Below are 24,590 nucleotides of genomic sequence, written 5' to 3' on the forward strand. Positions count from 1 at the left end.
GATGGTCCTGCTATTTCTCTGAACATTGATGCTGGTGTGTTTAGCAAGACAGATTTAGACAAGTTAGACAACAAGTTGGATTTAGATATTACATGAAACATGGTTGGCATTCTGGGCTTATGAAAAATAAAAAAAACGGTAGTCTTTTCCCTGCAGTATGAATGTCACAGGGGTGTAATGGGGAGATTAAATGATCCCCCCTCTGTGCTGGCTTCAGAGGTAGTTACAGAGGTGTTACAGGGGCGAGACAGGATCACTGTAAGAGGGTGAGCAGCAATGTGTGTGTGTGTGTGTGTGTGTGTGTGTGTGTGACTGTGTGTATGGAGCTCCTGCTGTGTGTTTACATGCATGCCGTTGTCTCTCACACTTCTGCAACGCTTTGTACACAATGTGAATTCACAGACTAGGACACATATATCACGCCATTGTAGAATCAGTATGGTGTGAATCAGTATGGATGTATTGTGTTGTATTGCACTTTCACTTTTCATAGTATTAAAGCTGATTACATAAATACCCACAATTTACCACTTTGGCTTACGAGATTTCCTCAGGTTTGTTATTTTGCCAGACAATGCTAAGAGCTTCCTAGAGCGCTGGTGGCGCAGTTGTTAGAGCACGCGCCCCATGTATGGAGGCTGTGGCCCAGGTTCGAATCATGTCATTCCCCTCTTTGTCCCTGATTTCTGACTCTGTCCACTGTCCTATCTCTCTAATAAGGCACAATAAGGCTTTAAAAAAAGAACTTCCTTCCAGAAAATGTCACACCTACTTCCATCTCAATAAGCAGGTAAAATGTTCCAGCAGCATCTGAAGGATGTGTGCGTCGTATTAGAAGTAAAGTTCATGAGAATTGTGAGGAAACCAGCAGGGTCGAGACTCTGGGTGGGGGAGCCATCTCTTTGTTGCTGTCTGTATGGAACCCTCATTGTTCCTGTTCAGACAGAGAGAGAAGTGGAAGAAGAAACACAGAGGGGTTCAGGGGGGAGGATATGAAATCAGCGTCAGAGGAATAGGAGTGATTAAGGCGTGCTTTAAGTTTAATACATATGAAACAGAAATGGGTTGTGTTTGAGGCGCAGTCTAGTTCCGGAACCAAGTTTTAAAAAACTATATTAAGCAATCCATCTATGAGCACTGTAGAGCCACATCTAAGTCCGCTTTTCTACTTTCTACGTTTTTTTCTGGCAAGCAAAGCTACACAGGTGTTACAGTCTACAGGTTAGTCTTTTTAATTTAACCAAATTAAATAAATGGCCACATTTCTATTTTAAGTGGAATCTCAGATAATCTTACTTAATGCTTCTTGTTCTTATTCCACCATAACACCCTACTGGCTCTCCTCCATTGTTGCTAACCCCTCAAACTTTCTGTATAAACCTCAGCACTTAAGTTTTAAACGTCCTTAAACATCGCCCAACCTCGAGAATCCAGAGGAAATACGATTTCACTCAGGTGATGCAGATGAAGGCTTTAAAAGTGAGCGAGCTGAGGGAAGGGGAGATTAGTGTTGGACGGAGATGATCTAGTGTAGACATGTAACATTAAAGAGCTCATTCTGCTGTGCTGCAGTGCTGTAGGGACGGATGGAGGGAGTGTGAGAGAACGAGGAGAGGAGGAGAGGGACCTCTCCATCACTCCCACTGTGACCTTCCAGGAGTCACGCTGTTACAGAGTACAGAACTAATGCCTCTATATATTATCTGAATATGCTGCATTATCATTATGCTTCTCCCTCTGAACATCGCTCGGGCACTCTCATTCACACATACACACACACACACACCAAGCAGACGGACACACACACACACACACACACACACACACACACACACACACACACACACACACACACACACACAGGACACAATGTTTGATGATGAAATGTTTGCGCACTGCAGGTCAGACTGTGAAACACAAAGAGGAAGTGAGTTCATCTCTGTGTGCTTTGTAAAGAGCAGCATTTTAACCTCTTCAGGAGATAACACACACACACTTCCTGGACAAGAGCAAGGTCAAAACACGGCCAACGCTCGCTAATGTATGCGCACCATGCTGACAATCTCACGCACAATAGAGGGTGAGGAGAGAGGCAGGAGCGGGTAAGAGAGAGGGAGATTAGAGCGAAATGCCACACTGTTATTTTACAGGAGGAGAGCAGTCACAGTTTGGACTGTGATCCTGCTGAACCTCATTGATTGGTGTGTCTGAGTTTATTGAGCGCTGTCGTCCATATGACACCTCCGGTCAATGCTGCGAGTCTCGGCTCCGTCTGAATCACATAACAAGATGTAGCTAACATGAGGAGCTCTGACCTGCTCGCCGCATGTTTTTTTTTTCTCAGATTACTGCTCCAGTCTTTTGTGCTCCCTGTGATTGATGAGCCCGAGGTAATAGAACCGGTCTGAGGTAGATGGAGGTCCTTGGCTGGAAGATTCACAGTGTGTTGTATGTGTGTGTGTGTGTGTGTTTGTGTCCACAGGGCAGGATCGCAGCGAAGCGACTCTCATCAGGCGTTTTAAGGGCGATGGCGTCCGCTACAAGGCCAAGCTCATCGGCCTGGACGAGGTCACCGCCGCCCGGGGAGACAAACTCTGCCAGGACTCCATGATGAAGCTCAAGGTAAGAAAGTCTTCTTCTCCTCCCCATTCTTTTTAAACATCGCTACTTACATGGTTCCTTGCTTTTTAATAATACAAATGATAGTCGACCTTACTTTAATATCAACTTTGTCAATCTCTGAACACAACTTTTCAGCATATATAAATATAAACACTGTCATTTCTGTGTCTGCAACATCAAAGAGTGGCACCTGTTCATCTGCTATATCTCAGTGGAATATAAGTTATACAGCGGCTTTACTCTGCAACATCATGATGAGATATGTAAAAAGGAAAAATGAGAGCTGTTTGCAAACAAGCCCGTTGTTTGCTAACTGTTAGCATGTGGAGTACATGTATGTGTATTCAACTGTTACCATGATGTCTTTAGGCTGTGGCTAAATTGCTTCACTGGAGATGGTCATTTATTACAATGTTAAAATTCACCTAGCAGACAGTTTTATCTGAAGTGACGTACATCAGAGAGTAAGTACAACACTAATCCATTCATTCACTGCCACTGAAGCAGCGTTGTTAAGTGTCTTGCCCAAGGACACGTTGGACATGTTGCTCAGCTGGGGATTGAACCCTTAACCTTCTGGTTGAGAGGTGACGCTACCAACGCTACCAACTGAGCCACAGCCGCCCATTATTAAATGCTAGTTGAGATATGTTTGTAAGGTTCCAAACTTATGAAGCTAACTTGAAGCTGGACAAGGAAAGAGACGACTTTTAGGCGTAAGATGAATTCATTTATTTATTTGTACGCAAACCTGAGATAAATCAGGGTTAGATGACTTTCTGCGAAAGCTGCTGAACACGAGACAACGATGACACCGATAATGACAGCCTCAATCTGTTCTGAATGATATCTGCAGGGATGTACAATCTGTAGTCGGATTGTAGCTTTTCCCATTAGCCGTGAGACAGATCACAATACCTACTCACTGGGCAATAGTGTAACCAGCATGCAACCATCCGACAGCATCATCACCAGCTCATTGTCAGGCTTGCAGCCTTCCGTTTCTTGAAGCTCTCTCTAGCATCCAAAAGTCTGTCCAATATTTCCTTTCCTTTTCCTTTCCAGCTTCTTGCCCTGTCAATCTCTTTTTCTCTTCTTACCTTCACCCATCACTGTCCTCCTCCTCTTAGCCTCAGTCATTGTATCAAACAGTACAGAGACGGGCTGACGGGCTGCATTGTAGGTGAAGGCTGCTGTGTGAACTAGTGCCGTAAAGCCACACAAACTCACCAGATGACACTCGGCCTGCTGCCAAAGTTACATAGTGCTGAAAACAGATGACTGGGGCACTCTGTGGACATGAGAGAGACGCCATTCTCCCTGTTGAAAGTTACTTTGCTATAAGATCGACTTTGAAATGACAATTTTAAGGTGGAAAAGTTATATGTTGTTGCTTTCAGGAACGTGACCCCTCAGAAAAAATTGAACATCGAAAGCCAACCCATTTTCTGTCCGTAAAATAGTTATTTAGCTTGTTACATAATCTAAAGTTTAATGGTTTAATATGCATTTATAGTACAGCTCAGCAGGACTTGCACCATATGCGTTTACATGCACGCATGTAACGTTTGCAAATTCTTGGTTGAAGGAAACATAAAAAATGAGGATGTTCGGATTGATCAGCAGGACACAGTGATCAGTGCAGGAAGGAAGTGAGGAGGTGAGCCATATGGAAGAGAAGGAGAGCGAGGTGAATGTCTCATTTGCAAGGACGGGGACAATTAGAGGGAGAGGCAGACAGATGGGGCAGTTAGCAGAGAGGGGGGTAATTTGGATGATAGGTGAGAGAGAGAGAGGATAAAGATGAGGATAAATAAGCCGTTTACCTCATTAATTAACAGAGACTTAATGTAAAAGCTAAAATAGTTTACTGCTATGTCGAAGTAAAATACACTAGACAATGTGCAACAATCAAAACAAAACCCAGACTTATTTTGTCTTGTGTCAGAGCTCCTTATTCATTATTAACTACCTTGGAACACATGTGCTGCACACGCTGCAGGAGATATTTAAATGGGGAAGATTGTATTCAGGTTTTGTTTGTGCAGTGAAAACTCCATCGAGCCATCGAGGTGCAGAGAGGTAAGGAGAGGACAGACAGCTCATTGATCAAACAGCTTCCCTCCTCCTCATTTACTCAGACAGGAAATCCATCACCTCCTTTTCTCTGATCTCTCCACCTCCTCTTTCATTCTGCTCCTCCCTCTCGTGTCCCGACTCCCTCCATCCTGTGTTCCTCGCTCATCGCTTCTCCTCTACTTTTGTGACTCACCTTTACATGTGTACGCACGGTGCGTAAAGAGGAATTCCACCTTTAGACAACCTTATATAGTTATAAATCCTCATCAGCAGGTGTTCTTAGCACCCTACATTTCACATGATGCCTTTCAACAGCCTAGGCTATGACATGAAGATGCAGAATTCAGCTGATTAAAGTGGACATGTAATTCAACTCCTTATTATCCTTGGAAAATTACACATTCACAAATCAAAATGGACTACCTCTAAACCCTGCTTTCATCGTTTGCTTGTCGAACTGAGACACTACTGCACCTACATTTAAAATGTTCAAAGCAACAAAGCTTCAAATATGTTTCATATTTTTAAATAACTGACTTTGCTTAAGCAAAAACTATTATAACTCAGTGCTTCTTGAGAACTGGGACAAAACATGTCCGTGACATACATGACAGTTTTTAGCTAAAATATGCAACATATATTTAAAAATAAAAAAATAAAAATCCTAAACAGGACATGGGTAGCACAACAAATATCTTTTGACAAACTGTAATATGACTATTTGTCATACCACTTTGGAGTAAATACAAATTGGACATGGAAAAGTGGGCATGTCTTTAGACGTTTTCACATACTGTATACACTCCTGCAAGGACTGCTCCGGATATTCTCCTGACCTGGCTGTTCACTATGCACCTCACCTCTATCCCTGTCAGACTGGAGGGGGGGCGGAGGGGTCTCCCGAGGTATGACGTGACGTAAAAAAAAAGACGCAGAAGTAGCAGACGAAGCAACAGTATAATGAGAATATTTAACTCAATATTGATGCTAGTTCGGCGGAATTACACTATCAACAAAAGAAAGAAGAACAACCTAATACAAATGGCTCCTGCTGCTTCATTGATGGCGTATCAATGCGTATAAATGGGATTAGTTACTTCTGATGGTCTCACTATATAGAAACCTCTGCCATCAGTGTGTGAATGGGTGTTAATGGGTGTGACATGGTGTAAAAGCTCTTTGAGTAATCAGAAGACTAGAAAAGCGATATACAAGCTCAAGTCTGTTTACTATTACCATTTACCTACTGATGAACAGAAAACGTAATGCAGCTCTTTAATTACCTGCACAGAGATCGTAGTGGTCCCGTGCAGACACTTTATGCATTGTGCATCAGTCACAGTATAGAAACGTCACTCCCCCTCCTATTGGCTCGAGGTGAATTCTCCTGAGAATATCCTGCTGCGTTCACACATCAGCCCACTCAGACTTGCTGTCGAAAAAATACTACGGGCCTGGCAGGGGAAACTCCAGGTGAAGTCAGAGCGAAATATTTTGATGTTCGCGTTCACATATACAGATCCTCTGGGAAATATCAGGAGTTTTTCAGGTGATTTCTGCAAGGGTGACAGCCCAATTATTTGATGAATTTGTGTTTTTCAGTTATAACTCTAATTTACAACTACATAAATAATTGATTTATCGATTTGAGTTTATTTTAACACAAAAACTAAAACCATTCTGATTCCAAAAACCTAAATGTGAATATTTTCTGTGACAGTAAACTGAAGGTACTGAAAAAATAAATAAGAAACTGAGAAAGTATCTTACAGATTAATCAACAATCAAGTGATAAGCATGTAAAAAAGGTGTGATTATTTTTTTTTAGTTTAATTATGAACCAATGTTAGTATCTCACTTTTTTCTACATCTTGTATTCTTTAATGTCCTCCAGTCCTTCTGTTTGTTTAACCAGATGTTGGCTGTGAATTCATGAATATCTACTTAATATTTATTAACTCCTGGTTGTTAATATTCATCACAAGCACACCTCAGGGAGTTATGTGAACTGCTGAGGGTAGAAAAGGGATTTCTGCGTCTTTGTGTTGAACTTTTCTCTGTGACTGCTTTTTTTCATCTGCTGTAAAAGTAAAAAACAAACTGCAACACCAGTTAAAACCAGACACATGCACCAAGAGTTAGGGAACTCTATGTCTTTGTATATGTGAAACAAAAAAGCCAATGAGAGCGAGCAGACCGGAGAGCGTCACCAACCGGATGTTGTGTATTTATACAGCTCACAAGCATGGCAGTGAACATAAACACAACTGTGCCCTGAGCCAAGTGGAAGATTGAATAAGAAAAGCTGCTTGTGGAATTATGGCAACAACACGAGTGCCTTTATAATGTCTCATGAAGAAATACCATACAGCAAGATGACCACGTCAATCATCCCAAATATACTGTATGTTTCTCTTATGAAGTCACATTTGAAGCGAACTGTTTTCATCTTGTTTTGTAAGTAAAGTCTTTAAGAATGGACTAGAGCAATAGTTTATATAATTATGAGAGGTACCAAAGTAAATAGAAGAGAAATAAATGCCCAAAGGGATTCTCTCCAGGTTCTGTGCACATATAGGCTACTATATCTCAGCTGCTGTAAACATTTTTCTCCCTGTGTGTGTGTGTGTGTCCTCAGGGCATTGCTGCAGCAGCGCGGTCTAAAGGAGAACACAAACAGAAGGTGTTTCTGACCATTTCCTTTGGCGGGATCAAGATCTATGATGAAAAGAATGGGGTAAGCTCACAGGTTTATGTGTATGTGTGTGTGCGTGTTTGTGCTCGCAAGCAAAATATGTGTGTGTGTGTGTGTGTGTGTGTGTGTGTGTGTGTGTGCTTCCTCTGTTAATGAGGCATCTCCATGAGAGGGAGGGGCCCCTGGGGAAATCAGGAGGTCCTAATTGAAACCCTGAGAACACGGCCTCAGTAGATGAGCGAACACGGCTCTCTTATTGTCTGCTGCTCCGCAAACAGCAACAACACTGTTCTGTATTATTCTGCCGGATTATCCATTTTCTATTTTACACGGCTGCTTTTCTGCTCGACCGACTTGATCTTTGTTGTCCGACTGACACCGTTCTTTGTCAATAAGTTACGTTATTTTAGTCTCTGGTTTGCTTTTGATTCCTTCAGTTGGTCAGCCAACTTCTGATCATGTAAACGTCCATAATAACTCAAAAAAGTCTCTCTCGTTTCTTTGATGGTTTGACATCACGACATGACTAGAGAGAATTCACAAAGAATAGATTACGCCTTCTTATAAGACCATGCATTTTTATGACTCACTATTATCAGGCTTGATTAACAAATTATGATAAAAAGCAAAGTGCAAAAAAAAAACTTTAATAAAGTTTTGCAGCTGAGAGCATTTCCCCCTCATGCTTATTACAACTTGTCATTAGCTCAGTCAGTGCTTGCGCAGTTTTAGGGGTCACAAAGTTCACAAAATCATTTGTGAATTTGCCCCTCACAGATTTACAAAGATTGGTTCCAGGTAGCAGACACTCTGTAGACATGAAAACTGTATGTGTAGTTGTTGATTGCTGCAGCAGAGGGAGTCTGCATGCAGCTCGAGGGAGAGTGGACAGAGCAGAGCCGAGTGATTTCTCTTTGAATTTCTTCCTCAAGGATCCTCTGACAGGTAATGTCCAGGTTAGACTCCCCATCTGGTCGTACCTGTCACAGCAGCCTTGACCAAGAGATATAGAGCCTACATTACCCAGGATACTTAGCACTGTGGTTGGAGGACAGCCTCACTTAATGGGCCATTTCTCTGCCAGGTGTGTAAATAATCGAGCATTTGTGTCACATTACACCCAAGAAATCAGTGATTGAGTAGTCAGGTGAGTTTGATCCAAGTGGAAATCTTTGGACGTTTGATTCTTGTTTTTTTGTGTTGGAAAATCCTTTTTTTTAATATATAAAAAAAAAAATAATGGAGTTCTGTGTAGTCAGACACGATATGAAGCTCATTGATCTGCAGCTGGCTTTAGCTGCTGACGTGGTAAGTCTGAGCTTTACACCTCAACAGGAGCTAGATGTGTGTGCGTGTGTGTGTGTGTGTGTGTGTGTGTACGCACTCAGCAGTAAGTCAGGTGCTAGACAGACAGGACACAAGAACCAGTGGCCTCCTACATGGCAGCCATATTGCATGCGGCAGTCCAATCCTTCATCCCTCTTTTTATAACCCTCATCTCTCTCTGTCTCCATCCTGATGCTCCACACTGAAAGATAGAGACGGATTATGAGGAAGAAGTAGACATAGATTGAGAGCAGAAGGAGGAAGAAAAGGAAAGGACAAGAAAGAGTAAGAAGGTGATGAGCGGAAACAGGGATTTGAAAAAGACAGATGGAGGAAGGACAGGGGGACAGAGACGTACTGAGACAGAGTTAGAGGAGAGGGAGAGAATCGGTGAACATATGTCAAAGTAAAGTTCTCCACAGGGAGACCTTGTCCTCTGTCTCCTCACATTAATATTAACTATAGAGATATGCTGTCCTTACTATCAGTCCTTCAACCACTTCTAATGGCTGGGGAGGGAGGGAGGGAGGCAGGGGGAGACAGAGGGGGAGAATGACTGTGCTGAGGTTCAGGGATCCTGACAGTCTCATTCCCCTCCCGTGCATCCGTCAGCCGGGCGGATGTATGTATGGGCGAGCGGATGGATGGATGGCCTCTCTCTTGGAGGAGGGAAGGTCGTGCAGGATGGAAGGAGGGGGTGCTTGAGATGGAGGAGAAGAAGAGGGGAGACATTAATCTAGCAGAGGGCAGGCCAGCATGTCTCCCTCTCTCTGACACACACATACACACACACACACACACACACACACACACACACACACACACACACACACACACACACACACACACACACACACACACACACACACACACACACACACACACACACACTCATTTCTTCAGCAGCCTGGTCAGGGCTGCAGCTCCACGTCAGGTCAACAACTCCACAGACTGGAGTCTCTCTGCCTCAGAGAATCAAATCAGAAAGATCAAATTAGTCCGGTTCAATCTGCAGACATGACTCTGTATGAAAAGTACACAGAAGAGGGAGTGATGTTCGAGGGATCCGGTCTAAGAGGATGAACGGAGGGTCGTGTGTGTTGACCTGGGGGGGAGTCACGTTCCAGGAAGTGAGAGTCAAGGTGAGGGCAAACTCTCAACAGAACATAGAGGAAGGCAAGGAAGCAGAAAAAAATTGATTTGTTGGGGTCAGGGTTATGAGAAGTGTTACAAACAGGGCCCAGTTTTTCAGAAAGGTACATCTGGATCAGAATGGAATATTTAGAAATCCCATTTTTCACTCTCCATGATCATGTGAAAGATTGCACTTTTGTCCACACTTTTGATGAAAAACCAGATTGTATCAACCTGATCCAGAAACCAGCTTCAAAAGATTAGTAAACTCAGATTACCATATCTTTAAATGACACTAAATAGTACTAACTCCGACCACACGGGGCGCCAAAATTCACCCTTATTTAAGATTATGACAACTTCTTTAATTGAACTATACTGTGTTTAAAATGGAGTCTGTAATATTTTATGGAAACACAATTCTTTACATTTATCACACAACATCTAATCTCAGACCTGCTGTGTAGAGCCTGGACAGACTCTTCGGATGCCCCTGCTCGGCAAAATAGAATGAGGAGAAAGAAAATCTCCTCCTCCCCTCTCCTCACTCTCAGGGTAACAGGGAATATCTCGGTTCAGTGGCCAGCTGTTGCTGAAGGGCACGCTGTCCAATGTCCCTTTGAGACACTGACACTGTGTGTATGTGTGTGTGTGTTTGTGAGGTGACAGGAATGACTGTAGTGCATATCAACATTGCTGCAGAGAAGAGTAGAGTACTCAGTCAGTATCGACTTTTTTTACACACCCACCTGTTTTACAGACAATCTGCTCCCCCCCCCCGAGAATGCAACGATTTTAAGCTCCTCAGAGCAGCGTCTGATCGCTGAGGCTGTCAGACGTGTCGGCTGCAGCGACGGACGCCCTCCTGAGATTCACATCTCACTGCTCCGTCCAAACTTTACCCGGAATGATGCAACAAAACATTTTGAATGTTTCAGCAACAGAAGCAGCAGAGTGTCGCAGTCCTGTCGGCAAAAGTGTCATAAGGCTTGAAACCCCTCTCAGCTATAGCTCTTAGCCTGTCGTTACATAGACTGAAAGTTACGCTGAGATATAATTTCCAGCATGGCGACTGCCGATGATGAGCCTCCAGAGCCTCCTGCAGGAACAGATGGATGACACCACTCACCATTAATATTTACAGTCTATGGTCATGCCACTGTTGCAACACACTGCTGCTGTTCTACAGTTAACAATTACGCATGCAGTTAGAGTATGACTGTTATTGGTTATATAGGTAACCTGACATGGTTATATAACACTTCCTGTTTTGTTTTCTACAAGTTTTCTAATGATTTGTAAAGTCTGAGCCAGAGCTGTGGCACGGCTGTGCTTGGCACCTGTAGAGCCATGACAGCAAGAGGAAGTAATCTGCCTGCAGACATCTTTAGCTCTTTGTTAGATCTGTAAATGAAAATATGAAATGGTAAAGGCTGCACATGACAAACTATTGCTGCAAGCTACTGACTGTGTGTCAATTTAAAGCGTTTCTTTTTTTCTTCAAGAGAAAGCAGAGTGATTGAATCTCTGCGTCATTTCATTCTGTTCTCTGTTTGAATCAGAGAGCCGCTCTGTCACCTCACCACCCACCCACACATAATCCAATAACCTCTCAAATGAGCTGTGTGTGTGTGTGTGTGTGTGTGTGTGTGTGTGTGTGTGTGTGTGTTTGTGTGTGCGTGTGTGCGTGTCTAGGTTGTCATTTTCAGGTCAATCAGAGGTGATAATAATAATCATTACTCTAATTATTAAATTAAGACGACATGACTCACACAATGATTATCTACGTCTGCTGGGGCCTCCAGTGTGTGTGTGTGTGTGTGTGTGTGTGTGTGTGTGTGTGTGTGTGTGTGTGTGTGTGTGTGTGTGTGTGTGTGTGTGTGTGATGCCCCGGTGTTAAATGGTGTCACTGTTTTGTGTGTTGTTGTGCGTCCACAGCAGCCTCACACACAGCACATGTGTGTGTTTAGCCTCTGATGTATGGAGCTCTAACCCGGCTCATACACTCGAGGCTGCTGGGTCGTTATGTTGACTGCGTGTCTCCTCTCCCAGCATGCATCTGGCACACACAATGACAACAAAGCAGACATTTAGTGTGACTTAACAGAGGTTGTGTGTGTGTGTGTGTGTGTGTGTGTGTGTGTGTGTGTGTGTGTGTGTGTGTTTGTGTGTGTGTGTGTTTGTGTGTGTGTGTGTGTGTGTGTGTGTGTGTGTGTGTGTGTGTGTGTGTTTGTGTGTGTGTGTGTGTGTGTGTGTGTGTGTGTGTGTGTGTGTGTGTGTGTTGACAGTGAGGGCACAGATGAAGTGATCAGGCCGACAGCTTGCCGAGCTGTGATTGTCACTGATCCCCCCTCTGTCCTGGAGAAAAACAGAGCCATCTGCCGCGGGCCGTGCCAGCTTGGCACCGTGCAGCCAGGCTAACAGGAGAGGGCAGAGGGGAGAGAGACAGTTTAATGTGGGAGACAAGGTCTCAGTGTGAGAGAGCATGTTTCTGTCAGCACTCTGGGGACACTTTCTCACAGGTTTCTGTGAAGTGAACAGGAATGTGATTTAATATTCTGTCGCCTTTTGTATCTTTGTGCATGAATGAGTAAAACTTTAAAATTCAAAGTACAAGTCATCATGGGTCAGGAAAAATGATAAATGACCCCTTATTAAACGTGTCTTTGGTACTTAATAGGAAAATAAGAGTCTTAGAACTGATGGATTTGAATGCTTTAGCCAATATCATCCTTCCCTTTTTATTTAAAGTTTTCTTTTTTTCAAGCCTTAGAGGACATGACAGCAGATGGAGTCAGAAACAGGTCAAACCTTGGGTAAAAAAAACGAGGTGGGCGACTTTAAGGTCACTAAATGTTGTCCGTTAAAAGTTGTTTGTGTTGTTTTTGTCCCTGACAGACTCACATTTCTATTCTAAGTTACTGACAACATAACAGAAAGGATCCTTAAAGGGATAGAGCTTTTTATTTAGGAAGATGTGGGCTAAGGCAAACTATTAAAGCATTTCAAAATGTTCATAGAGACCCCAAACTTTAAAAATAGAACCAACTTTTGATATAAGATTAGTCCCCTTAAAAAATCAACAAGGCAGGATGATAAACACACGTGCAAGTTTCCATCTGTTTAGAGTTAATGTCTTCTTATTAGCGAGTATTATGATGAGAAAACCTGGAATGGAGTAAAACGTTGCATGTAATAGGGATATAGTCCAAACTTTGAGAATATAAAGGACAGTGATATCATAGATTAAACCTTGCACAACGAGTACGATGCGTTTATTTTTCTATTAATAGCGAAAATTAGCAAAAACATATCGGCAAAAAATTGAACCTTTTCTGGAAAAATTAATGATAATGCAGGGTTAGGGTTAGGGTGCAATGATGTTGCATTAAACATTAAACATCTCGTGTTGTGTCTACCTTCAGGTCCTCCAGCATCACCATGCAGTCCATGAGATCTCATACATCGCCAAGGATATCACGGACCACCGAGCCTTCGGCTACGTCTGCGGGAAGGAAGGGAACCACCGCTTTGTGGCCATCAAGACGGCACAGTCGGTCAGTGTGTGTTTCTGTGTGTGTGTGTGTGTGTGTGTGTGTGTGTGTGTGTACATGTTAAACAGTGCTCCATCTGTGTGTAGGTTAATGTATGATTCATCAGGGCAACATGACACCTCTCGACATTTAGATAAGGACCCTCGAACAGCAGCTCACGTCCCTTTGTGCTGCTCGTCAAACAAACTGTTTACTCTGTCAAGCCCTTGTGTTCGCGTCTCTGTGTGTGTGTGTGTGTGTGTGTGTGTGTGTGTGTGTGTGTGTGTGTGTGTGTGCAGAAACACACTCTTTATGATATTGAGTACCCCTGTTTGACCTGTTGGGATGGCTGTAGCTGTTGTTGTGTCTCTGTGCTCGGCTTGTTTAGTCTGGAACCAGCTGGCTCACTCTGTCCTCGTATCGATTTCCCATAGCGAGTCGATGAGGGTTTGAGTGTGTGTCACCGGCTCTAATGGCATATCCATCCTCCCAGGCCATGAACCGTGGCTCTCTGACACACACACACACACACACACACACACTCACTCACACACTCACACACACACTCACACACACACACACACACACACTCACTCACACACTCACACACACACACACACAGGGCTGTACTTCCACTAAAAAAAATGTATCAAACCAAACGTTGCAGCCGGCGCTAACCTCTCATCAGTCACCTGAGTTGTCGTTTATCTAATGTGTGCCTGAGTAAAGGTCACAATTATATTTTTCTCACAGTTTCAGGACTTGAACGCACCATCACATCACTCTGTCCAGCAGCAGACAGCGAGCGGGTGGAGACTCACACATTTTCAGAGCTTACGGTAGAGGCTGTAATTGGAAAGTAACCACTTTGATGTGAATTAACAAAGCGTCTCTGTCGTCATGAACACTAAGACTTTAGGTCGTTCTGAAAAGGACAATTTGGAGGAACATTGGAAAGTAATTGGCTTAGCGCTCAGCTCAGAGTGTGAGACGTGTTTTATTTAGAGGAGATGGTTCATTATGTTGGAGAGGATTCTGTCCACAGTCTCTCAGTCCGTCACACTCTTTGTTAGAAGTTTTATAAAAGTTACGATTGTATTTAAAAATGTCTTTTTATGGCAGAGACTGGTATCCAATTTGTAGGAAGGTCAAAGAGAGTTTAAAGACTATAACATGCCCTCTGATATCAAAGGAGTTGTTACATTTTCAGTGATTACATATTTATTTTGTCTCTATGCAACTAAAGTACTATCATGAGTAAATTATAAAAGTAACAAACAATCAGAAGAAATGTTAAAGTGGTTTAGCTGTCAGCAGAGAGCTTATCTTACCCCGAGTTCATCTGCTGCTGTTTGAGAACAACTTTGATGTTTAACACACCACGTAAAAGTTCAGCCAAAGGCTTCTATAATATCGAGTCTGCAAAGTGAAAAGTGTACTTCAAAAATCTTGATATTGTCGTTCCATGGTTAAATTTTATCTTCTTAAAAACCTCATAGGAAGTGTGGCATAAAAACAAAACAAACCCAGAACTGATTTCTGTATTTTGTCTATGACTAAGAACAGATGAAGAATATTTGGAAGACAAATGTGATATAAAAACAATTTGCCAGGATAACTTTTTCATTCATTTTTATCTGTAAAAAAAAAAGGGGATAAAGTTGCATATAACAAAAAGTTTTAAAATTTGACCTTTAAACTTTTCTGCCAAATCTTTTTTCATCTCACTTTTACAGACAGAAAAAGTCATTAAGACCCTTTTTCACAAAACTCAAAGAAAATCTTGCAGACATTTTTTTTTTGGCTCCTGCTTTTGAGTCATAAACACAGAAGAGTAAAACTCATATTAACCCATTTTTCTTGGTGTGGTTTCCAGTGGTTTTTGGTCCAGTTTTTTTTTTTTTTTAACTTTTTGATAAAAATGTTCATGTGTCAATCAAAGGTGTCAGAGTCAAAGAGAAAGTCTGGATGTCTGAATTCAACGTTGGGCAGCAGAGATGAATGAATCCATGCTGGAGGAGTCTGAGATGCCGTGCTGTACTAGTGAGAGCAAAAAGTTTGATCAGTGCTGTAATTACTTTCACCGGCTGTAAGTTCCAGCATGTTCTCTGGAGGTCGTCAAAAATTCATTTAAGGAAATGTGGTTCTGAATTTGATGGAGATTAAACAGTTTGAGAGGAATTCAATATTCCAGGAGATAAATTGAGGAGCTTTCTGCCAACAAACTCTAACCAAGAGCCGACTTTAATTTGGGTAAAGAGGGTGAGTGGTTGCATTAATGTCCAAAGGGGATGGGAGAGTTCTTTTCCCCCCACAAAAAATCTTGATTAGTCAGATTTTAATAGAGCTGTGTATGTGCAGAGAACGTCTACATCACTACTTTTCTTGGAATCATTCATCAGTGTGGCTTTAGGCCATGTATTAGTCATCCGAATCAAGAGAGCTGAACCGAGGTTATCTCATCTCTGTGCTCCGACATCATCCTCCCAGCTCTCTGCTTTCTAAAAAATCACTACTTTTCTTGGCTGGCTATGTCTGTTGTTAACTTAAGAAAAGATGGAATAAGAGCATGTAGTGTCATCTGCAAGAAGGATCGACACAGTGATGATATCTCCCCCTGTTGGCTCAGCAGGATCCACAGAGTGAGTCTGTCAGGAGCAATCAGAAAGAAAACTCTGGAATATAACATATTTCTGCACGTCAGCGTCAGGCTGTGAACTCCTGGTGCACTCTGTGTGTAGCCTCGGTCAATAATTGATCATGGCTGAAACACTGTTGCACCATAAGAATGTTTGCTTTGACAGGAGAAGTAGTAAATGGTGAGTTAATCTAAAACATTTATTTTCTATATTTTAGTTCCCTTGGAGAGAGTTTGACACGAGGTGACACAAACAAGAGAATAACAGGCTCAGAGAGTATCGTTTTGAGTATAGGTTCATTTTTTAAGAGCATTTTAGAGAAGTCACACATTTGAAAAAAGGAAAAAAGATGGAATTATCCAAATACTGTATTTGGATAATTCCCATATGGCTGAACCCATAGGGCCAAAAGAAGTGAAAAATTCTGTAACATCTGCATCATAATCCTAACTGGATCAAAGTGTGTCCATTAAAAGTTTTTTTTTGTGTCAGGCTCAGATTGATATGCCAAGTGTCAGACAACATTACAAACAGGATCCCGACAGAGATAGACCTTTTTGTTCAAGGGGAAGATGATGTTTCTAACCATGAACAGCTTTTGCATCACTCTAACACTCCAGACTACACTGCTAAAAAAAATGAATCAAAGCTCCTGGACTGTGGAAAGGCAGGATAACATGTCAAAGAGGCATACTTGCTCTCCACAACTCCACTAGTTTCTCCTACTTTTCAGTTTTCTGTTCAAAAGATTTAGTTGTTAATTTTCCACTAGGTGCATGATGGGAAATACTCTAAATTATTCTAGTTGTAGTCCTGCAGTTAGTGATCCTGTAAGATCTCCAGTCTTTGTAAAATCTCAGTCTGAGACGAAAAACTCTGTGAGTTGACACATTGTCCTTAGATGAGAGAGGGTGTCAGACGGTATTCTTTAAAAGTATTTTTATAGTCTTATAGTATATGGAAAGCATTCACCACCTGATTTAAATGCAGAACATATGTTTATGGACCACAGTTGCCTTAACTGGTTATGTTGTTAGACTTCATTCTGATCCAACACAGTGTTATGGCTGATTTATAAAATGTGTCATTATCACATAGTCTGACTCCATAATTTACATTTCTTTAAGAAACGTCTGCAGCTCATGTATCAGAGCATCACAGCTGAGCAGATGGTGAGTCACACTAGAAGTGATCGATAATATGATAAAGTGAAATTATCGTTTGATAAAGTGTTTTTAATGGGGGAGGCAGCTTCTGAGTACCTCTGCAGAGTTATATATCGACAAGAAAAGGTCTGTTTTGTTTTAGTGAAAAGATCCGTGCAGGCATTTTTTTTCCCTTTTAAAATGCATATTTCTCTCTTTAACTTCAAATCCATTTAAGTCTGTGTCATACAAGTCAGTCTGGAGCTCAGAATTGTTATAAACTTTGAAAGCCGTGTTCACAGGAGCTCTGCTGTGATAGGCTGTGGTTTAGATGAAGTGAGGGTCTGGTTTAAAGCTAGTGTTGCTCTGAGCACGGCCTTACTGTCCTGTCAGGAGGTAGAGCAGGTTGGTGGCAGCTCATCATGAGACCTGAGCAAGCGGCAACCTCCGGTGTTGAAAAATGAAGCCAATGAAGAAGTGCAAAATCCTGCTGTTCGTCCAGGCTCCACTTGAGGCTGGCTCCAAGAGCCCCGGAAATCACATACGCACCACAGCCAAAAATGACCGTTTTTACAGAATAATTAACATCTTTACAGCCTGGAACAAAAACAATGTTGACCTGATTAGTTATTGTCCTTATGGACACACTGTACAGCAAGATCTTTTTTTAACGCAACCGTTTTATGAACAATACGAGTTATGCATAGTTAGGCGAGTAGGCGGGCAGGATTTAACGGTTTGTCTTAAAACCTGCCTCAGTTTCAGCTTTCAGCTGGTCATTCTGTTTGGCTAAGACAGCATTACCAGCATGGTGGCTGCCCCCGATGAGCCTCTGGAGCCCCCTGATGGGTGAACAGATGGGTGACGACACTTAGGCTTCGTCCATTGATATTTACAGTCTATGGTCCAATACGTTGAGTTGGGGTCTGTAAATGTGTGGTTTTTTTAAGTGTTAATATGAGGTTTACTTTGTCTGTGTAGGCGGAGCCTGTGATCCTGGACCTGCGGGACCTGTTCCAGCTCATCTATGAGATAAAGCAGAGGGAAGAGATGGAGAAAAAAGCTCAGAAAGACAAGCAGTGTGAGCAGGCGGTCTACCAGGTACACTCACCTGTCATTATACTTGATCATCCTCCAAGAGTCTCATCACAGACACTCTTGACCGACAAGTCAAGTAAGACTTGAGACGACATGAAAGCAAGCAGTTTGACACGCCAAGCGGCTGCTCTCAAGTCTCATCAGAGGCTTCATCTGCCCATTGTGCTGATTTCACCTTCCTCTGCTCTACCTCCTCCTCCTCATCCTCCTCTATTTAATTCCTCTTTTTCTTTCTCTGATGATTGTTAAATGATTTTGTGAATGCTGGGAAGCTGCTGTGTCTCGCTGAGCTTACCGCCTACTCCGGCTCCTCCACCGGCTTAACTCTCCGCCTCTTCTTCTCCCCTCTGATCTCTGCCTCTCCTTCCTGCCGCCGCTCGCCTGCAGACAATACTGGAGGAGGATCTAGAGGACCCGGTCTACCAGGTAACTTCCTGACCAATCACATCACTGCTGCAGCTTGCTCCTTTCTGTGTGTACTGTGTGGAAGCAGTCCCTGTTTGGTTATAGTGTGGGGAGAAATAAAAAGAAATATGGAGGCTTGGATGTCTGCAGGAGACGGTCAGATGTGTGTGATTAAAGGGCGAGGATATGTGTGCATGTCTGAAAGGTGAGGTGCATGTTGTTAAACTCCTCCCCATGTTTCAGTGAGATCTGTTCTTTAACTTCTGTTTGATGAGAACTTTTGACAATGCTGTTTCACTAACCTTCTCTGCAGTTTCACCTCTTTTCTCTCAGTTTCTTCATCTTCCTGCTTCTTGTTTTCCTCTCCTCCTTACGCTGCTGAAATCGTAGTACATTGTGTTTGAGGCGGGACACGAGCCCATCCGTGACCAATCAGAAGAGAGCATTTATCAGGTACCCACAAGCTTGCTTCATCTGCTTGTGTCTCCGTTTTATTTCTCATATGGAACAACAGAAGCTGCCGAAAGTGTTAAAAGTAAAGAGATTTAATCTTCCATTAGCTTGGCACTAGGAGGCAGCTACATCACTCTTTAATGGGATAAGTATATTGTGGCCCGCTCATAAAATGAATGGCTTCTCTTCTTAACTCATTAAAATGTAGATATAGGAAATAAAAGGCGGTCAGAATGAGAGGAAACAACCAGGCGGCACTCCAGAGAGGCCTGAAAGCTACAGCTAGAACGACCCCAGAGAGTGCAGCCTTGCTCTGGGTGTGCTCCTCCAAGGGGGAGGTTAGACCTCCAGGGGGATGAGGAGGGGGCAGGGTGTACAAGGGGGATGTGGAGGTTATTCCTGGGCTGTGTGGAAGGCAGACCCCTCCTCCTTTTCTCACTACTCCCCTCTCCTCTTTTTTCCCGAGGAGATGAAAGAAAGCGAGGGGGGAAGAAAGATTAATCACCAGCCTCTCGTTTGATCTTTAAATAAAATGGATTGAAAATAAACGGAGTGCTGCTGGCGCGTGCACAAACATACACAAACAGAAACACACACACACACACACACACACACACACACACACACTTATAGAACGTGAGCCAGAGCCAGCCTCCAGCCACAGAGGAACTGATGTATGAATAAAGATGGCAGCTTCTGGAAATAAACATGTGAAAGAAGTGAAAAGGCATTGAGAGGAGGAGGAAGAATGAGACAGGCTGTGCTGGAAAGATATTCTTCATCAGAGCTGTTTTCTTATTGAACACACAGTTTGATTAGTTCAGCCGAGGGAGAGAACAAAACTTCATTTAAAACAGGAGAGAGAAAAAAAAAACCTACAGGAGTCACACGTATCAGTGATCATTGTGTCCGATCTATCGGCCGGTGTGACACAGAAATATTACATGTCTCCATGTGTGTGACACGTGAGTTATTACATGTCTGTGCCGTGATAAGCAGCCTTATCCATCCTTTATTAGAGAGAGAGAGAGAGAGAGAGAGAGAGAGAGAGCAACACCTCAGATCGACTGATCAGCCTCGTAGATGAGCTCTCACTCCACAGATTTTAATTCTGATCCTCACTCACACACACACACACACACACCCAGCAGTGATTGATTACGTAGGTATAGAGCCAGGTTTTAGTGTGTGTCAGTGCTGACACAGTGACGTGTATCATGCTGTGATTAAAACTGAGCTCTCTCGGCTGTTCTGGGCGGCTGCAGGTTCCCACCTCTCAGCAGAAGGAGGGGGTCTATGACGTCCCAAAGCGACACCCAGTGAGTGACCGAGTGTTTGCCCGTGACCCCTCAGCCTGCTGCCTCCCCCTCTCAGACAAACCTCTCAGCTGTCCCATCCCATGTGCTCCTTTAACTCACGATGTTCACACGGCAGCCATTATTTCTCTGATGTCAAACTCGGGGTGTGAAGGTCAAATTCCATTATAATGTTGTGCTGCTGTGCTTTGGGTTTGCCTATCATATAAACAATCACCAGCTATGGTTATTTCAGTATTTCTCCATTGATCAGCAAGGCAAGGCGAGTTTATTTATATAGCACATTTCAACAACAAGGAATTTCAAAGTGAGATCAGCAACTGAAGAGTGAATGAATTTAGTCCATCAGGAGAAACACTGGGCCATAGTTCATAGAAATACAACATAGACTTCTTGATAACCCATTAGACAGCAGATGGGTTTAACATTCTTCAGAAGAGAAAATGTTCAAACACCAACTTGGAGATAAAATATAATTATGCTGCAGTTGAAATGACTCCCCAAGTGTTTGATTGAAAACAAATACTTCCATCCTGTCCATGGAAAAGAATGGACACTTGAAAAAATGAATTCTGACTGTGTGAATCAGAGCATGGGTGAGGTGTGCTGATCAGAGCTAGCACTCTCCCCCGCACGGTCTGGATGTTGCTGAATGAAGTTGGTGTTAAGAACATGGTATAAGGGGGGATTACATGGTATAAGGGGGGATTACAACTGAACTTGCGTGCAGATAGCTGTTTGGATTTTTTTTTAAGGCTAAATCGTTCTTCGATAATTGCAGATGGGTTTAGGGATTGCATTATTGGGCGATTACTTTCTGGTCATTTTGCTCTCCTCGCGGACTGTTCTGCAAAAAGCTTCTGCTTAAAACTCTTCCAATACCCAAATCCAGCCCAGTAACCTTCACATTCTGCTAAAAGGAGATGACTCAGAACCAGAAATAAACACGCTACAAAGGTAACCAATTATTTATTTAGATCACAAAGAGCCAACAAAGTGAAACTACTGAAATATAAAAAAACGTACTGGTAGAAGGAAAAGACCTTGTCAGACAAAAAAGTAATTATGGACTTCACTGAAGACATCTCATCCTGCATTGTTTTCACTATCGTTCTGTTGCTGAAAAGTGATCTATCAAATTCTTAAATTAATATCATTTGCTTACCTTGAGCACAGCAGCATGACGTTATAACAGCCATTGAGCTTGCCATCCAGAGTGTCACATCACATGAAAATGGCTGCTGGGTCTATATGGTGAATGTTGCACTCATTCTACTTCCTGATATTAAATCTTGATATGTTTTCTCCCTCTGAGAGGTTTGCTGAGACTTGTGCTCGTGCTGTGACTGTGGTGGCTGCAGATCTTCCCCTGTGCTCCTTGCTGCCTGCTGCTCCTTGTGGTTTACCGGGATACTGTGTGTGAACAAACTGTGTGTGAACGTGTGTGTGTGTGTTGTGTTTGCTCGCTTCATGAAGCATGGCTGTGGTTTGCAGAACCAGAACAGACCTGCATGACCTTCTCCTGGAATGAAATGTGTTTCCTGTCATGGATACAAATGATACGTGTTACCGTAACTGTGCATGGGCTCATATTTGAATCTATATCTCAGGATGTTGATCAGTTTTTCACATGGTTCATGCATCCAAGTCCACGAGTATTTGCAGAAACAAAATCTATACCGTGCGTGTGTAAAAGTGTGTGTGCATGCGTGTGGGTTTAAGGTCCTGTTATTGGCTCACACCAGCGGTGGTTATAATGAAAGATGACCTTGGCCGCTGTCAGGCTGCACTATAACTCAGCTGCTCTTTTATCTGCCCATAAAGATGCTAGTTATATTCCTGCCTGATTTAATCCGTTAAATTCCCCACACACACAGTAACCCGGCTGCGGTCCTGTGTGTTGTATAGCTCAGTATCCAGTCAGTCTGTGCAGAGCCCTGCAGCTCTGTGTGCTCCCCCTGCAGTTGCTCTTTTATCCCTAAAGCGCTAACACTAGACTCCTCCACCTCTCTCCTGGCAGTCACAGTCCCTCTCTATGAATTCTGGTTGCTTGGAATCAGTCTCGCAGTTTTCTGGCTGCACATTATCCCCAGCTTTGGTAAGAAGCTTACAGGCACCATCGTATTCCTGTTCTCCCCTCACCCAGGCCTGAACACATGCTGCGTTTTGGATTGCCTTTGTGTTGGCAGGTGTCTCAAAGTGAACAAATCCAATATTTCTCCCTTCTTGTTGTGCAACCACTTGGCCCCATCGTCCATACGAGTTTAAATAAAGCAAATTCTAGTCTGTATCTGCTTCCCAGCCAGTCACAGGGGGAGTACATGATCCAGAGCTATAGAAATGTTCAAATTGACTCCGTATCAAACTGCTTTATTGTAATTTCAAGATACGTTAATGTGGTTTAAAGACAAACCATGACTAAGGCTGTGTTTAGACAAAAAAAACAAACATTTTTTTTAGAAGCACCATAAACTCAATGACATGAAGCTCACGGGCGAGAGTTGAATTTCAAATAGCATTGCGTGTCTTTATGTCTTAAAGAGCCCATATTCTGCCCTTTTTGGGGTTCGTATATTTAATCTATGTATCTACTTTTGTACGTTCACAATAGATAAAGTCTGAAAAAAGTGTCTGTTTTCATGTACTGCTCCTCCTTGCTCCCTCTACGCTCTGAGTCCGTCAGCTACGCTCTGTTGAGCCCACACTGTTAGACCCCACGTGGGCCAACTCTGCTCTGATTGGTCTGCTGATCCGCTCTGTCGTTATTGGTCAGTTGCTCAGCACTCGTCTCGGAAATTTCAACATGAGCTGCTGGACTTGCCACAACAAGCCAATGGGCTTAGATCAGTGATCTCACACTGACAATGACGTCGGACTGACACATTTTTATCGAGGGGGGCTAGAACCGAGCGTTACATGCAGCTAATGCTACAGCTAACAGGAGGACGTAGGAGAAGCCACGTTTCTGCAGACTTTGAATTTTTGCACATAGATGTGCCTAAACATGTACAGGACACTTGGAAAACACACTAAAGAGCATATAAAACCAGAAGAAGCATAATATGGGAGCTTTAAAGTCGGTCAGTGTTGATAGTCCTCAGGGGGCCTCAGAAGTAATTGATAAAAACATCCATTTAATAAACAAACATTTTAGAAATTGTCTTTGTGTCCTATCAGATTCGACAAAGGATGAATTGAGACGTTTTACAAATCTGCATTATGATGCGGTTATTTTAGCATCCTTTAATCCTATTAATTATCATCAAATCAGCAAATTCTCCTTATTTCAGGTCATACCAAGGCAGTTAGTTAGAATTCAGCCTCCACGTGTAAAATGAGGTGATGATTTGCTTGGATTTTGGTCCGCACACAGAAGTCTCAGAGGGCTGTTTTTCCTTTCTGTGTTCAGTCTTTAAAGCATGTTGTCCTTCAGTTGGTCAGTGATGAGTCAGCAGGTCTGCTAAGTGAAAATACTGCATCACATCAAACTGTTGATTTCAACAGGATCAATGAGAAACTAGTTTGTGAAGCTACAGTATTTTACATTTGGCAGAATATAAGTTTTATCCATGGAGCATTTTAAAACAAAGCCTGAGACTTCATGTGTCAAAAAAGTTTAATAAAATGGCATCATAATGATTATTAGAAAGTGTATAATAAAAACTATAAATATTTAAAAAGTACAGATTTAACACCATACTTAGAACCTTTCTTGTTTAAAAAGTCATTCTTCACACTGATGCAGGAGATGTGTTTGTGAATTCTGGAGAGAACAACAAAGGAAGTTTGTTCTTGCAGCACAATGAGAATAAAATCCACATTAACACCAAGTTAATCAGGCTGCTAATTACTGAGGAGCTTTATTCCTGTGGAAGTAAATATATGATGAAGTGTCCTGCGGGGTACCTTGTCACTGGACAAAACATGATAAAGTGCCCTCCAAGATGCCCTCTTAGTGGACAAAATGTCACAAAGTGCCCTCCAGGGTGCCTGCTAGAGGCTTAGACGTGGTAACGTGCCCTCCAGGGACATATAACTACTACTATGCTACTACTGTAAATGTATGACGGCTTTTCTGTGCCACTGCATAGAGCAGGTGCCCTTTTAACTTTTTGTTGGCCCTGCCTCTCAAACGTCCTGGGTAT

The 24,590-nt window shown here is 42.7% G+C and overlaps 1 protein-coding gene across 10 annotated transcripts in view; it reads left to right on the forward strand.

Moving 5' to 3' along the window:
- The window catches only part of dab1a (DAB adaptor protein 1a), a 110,210-nt gene that overhangs the window by 65,238 nt on the left and 20,382 nt on the right, over positions 1-24,590 (forward strand). For 5 of the 10 annotated variants that reach the window (XM_065956032.1, XM_065956031.1, XM_065956030.1 and 2 more), the window contains exons 3-9: positions 2,483-2,622; positions 7,340-7,438; positions 13,282-13,413; positions 18,155-18,274; positions 18,659-18,697; positions 19,067-19,129; positions 20,395-20,448. In XM_065956032.1, coding sequence (XP_065812104.1) covers positions 2,483-2,622; positions 7,340-7,438; positions 13,282-13,413; positions 18,155-18,274; positions 18,659-18,697; positions 19,067-19,129; positions 20,395-20,448 — 647 coding nt within the window. The remainder of the gene's footprint in view (positions 1-2,482; positions 2,623-7,339; positions 7,439-13,281; positions 13,414-18,154; positions 18,275-18,658; positions 18,698-19,066; positions 19,130-20,394; positions 20,449-24,590) is intronic. The other 5 variants (XM_065956034.1, XM_065956036.1, XM_020631837.3 and 2 more) reach the window with 3 other exon arrangements.

Source organism: Labrus bergylta, chromosome 6 (assembly GCF_963930695.1).
Source record: "Labrus bergylta chromosome 6, fLabBer1.1, whole genome shotgun sequence".
Classification (NCBI taxonomy): Eukaryota; Metazoa; Chordata; class Actinopteri; order Labriformes; family Labridae; genus Labrus; species Labrus bergylta.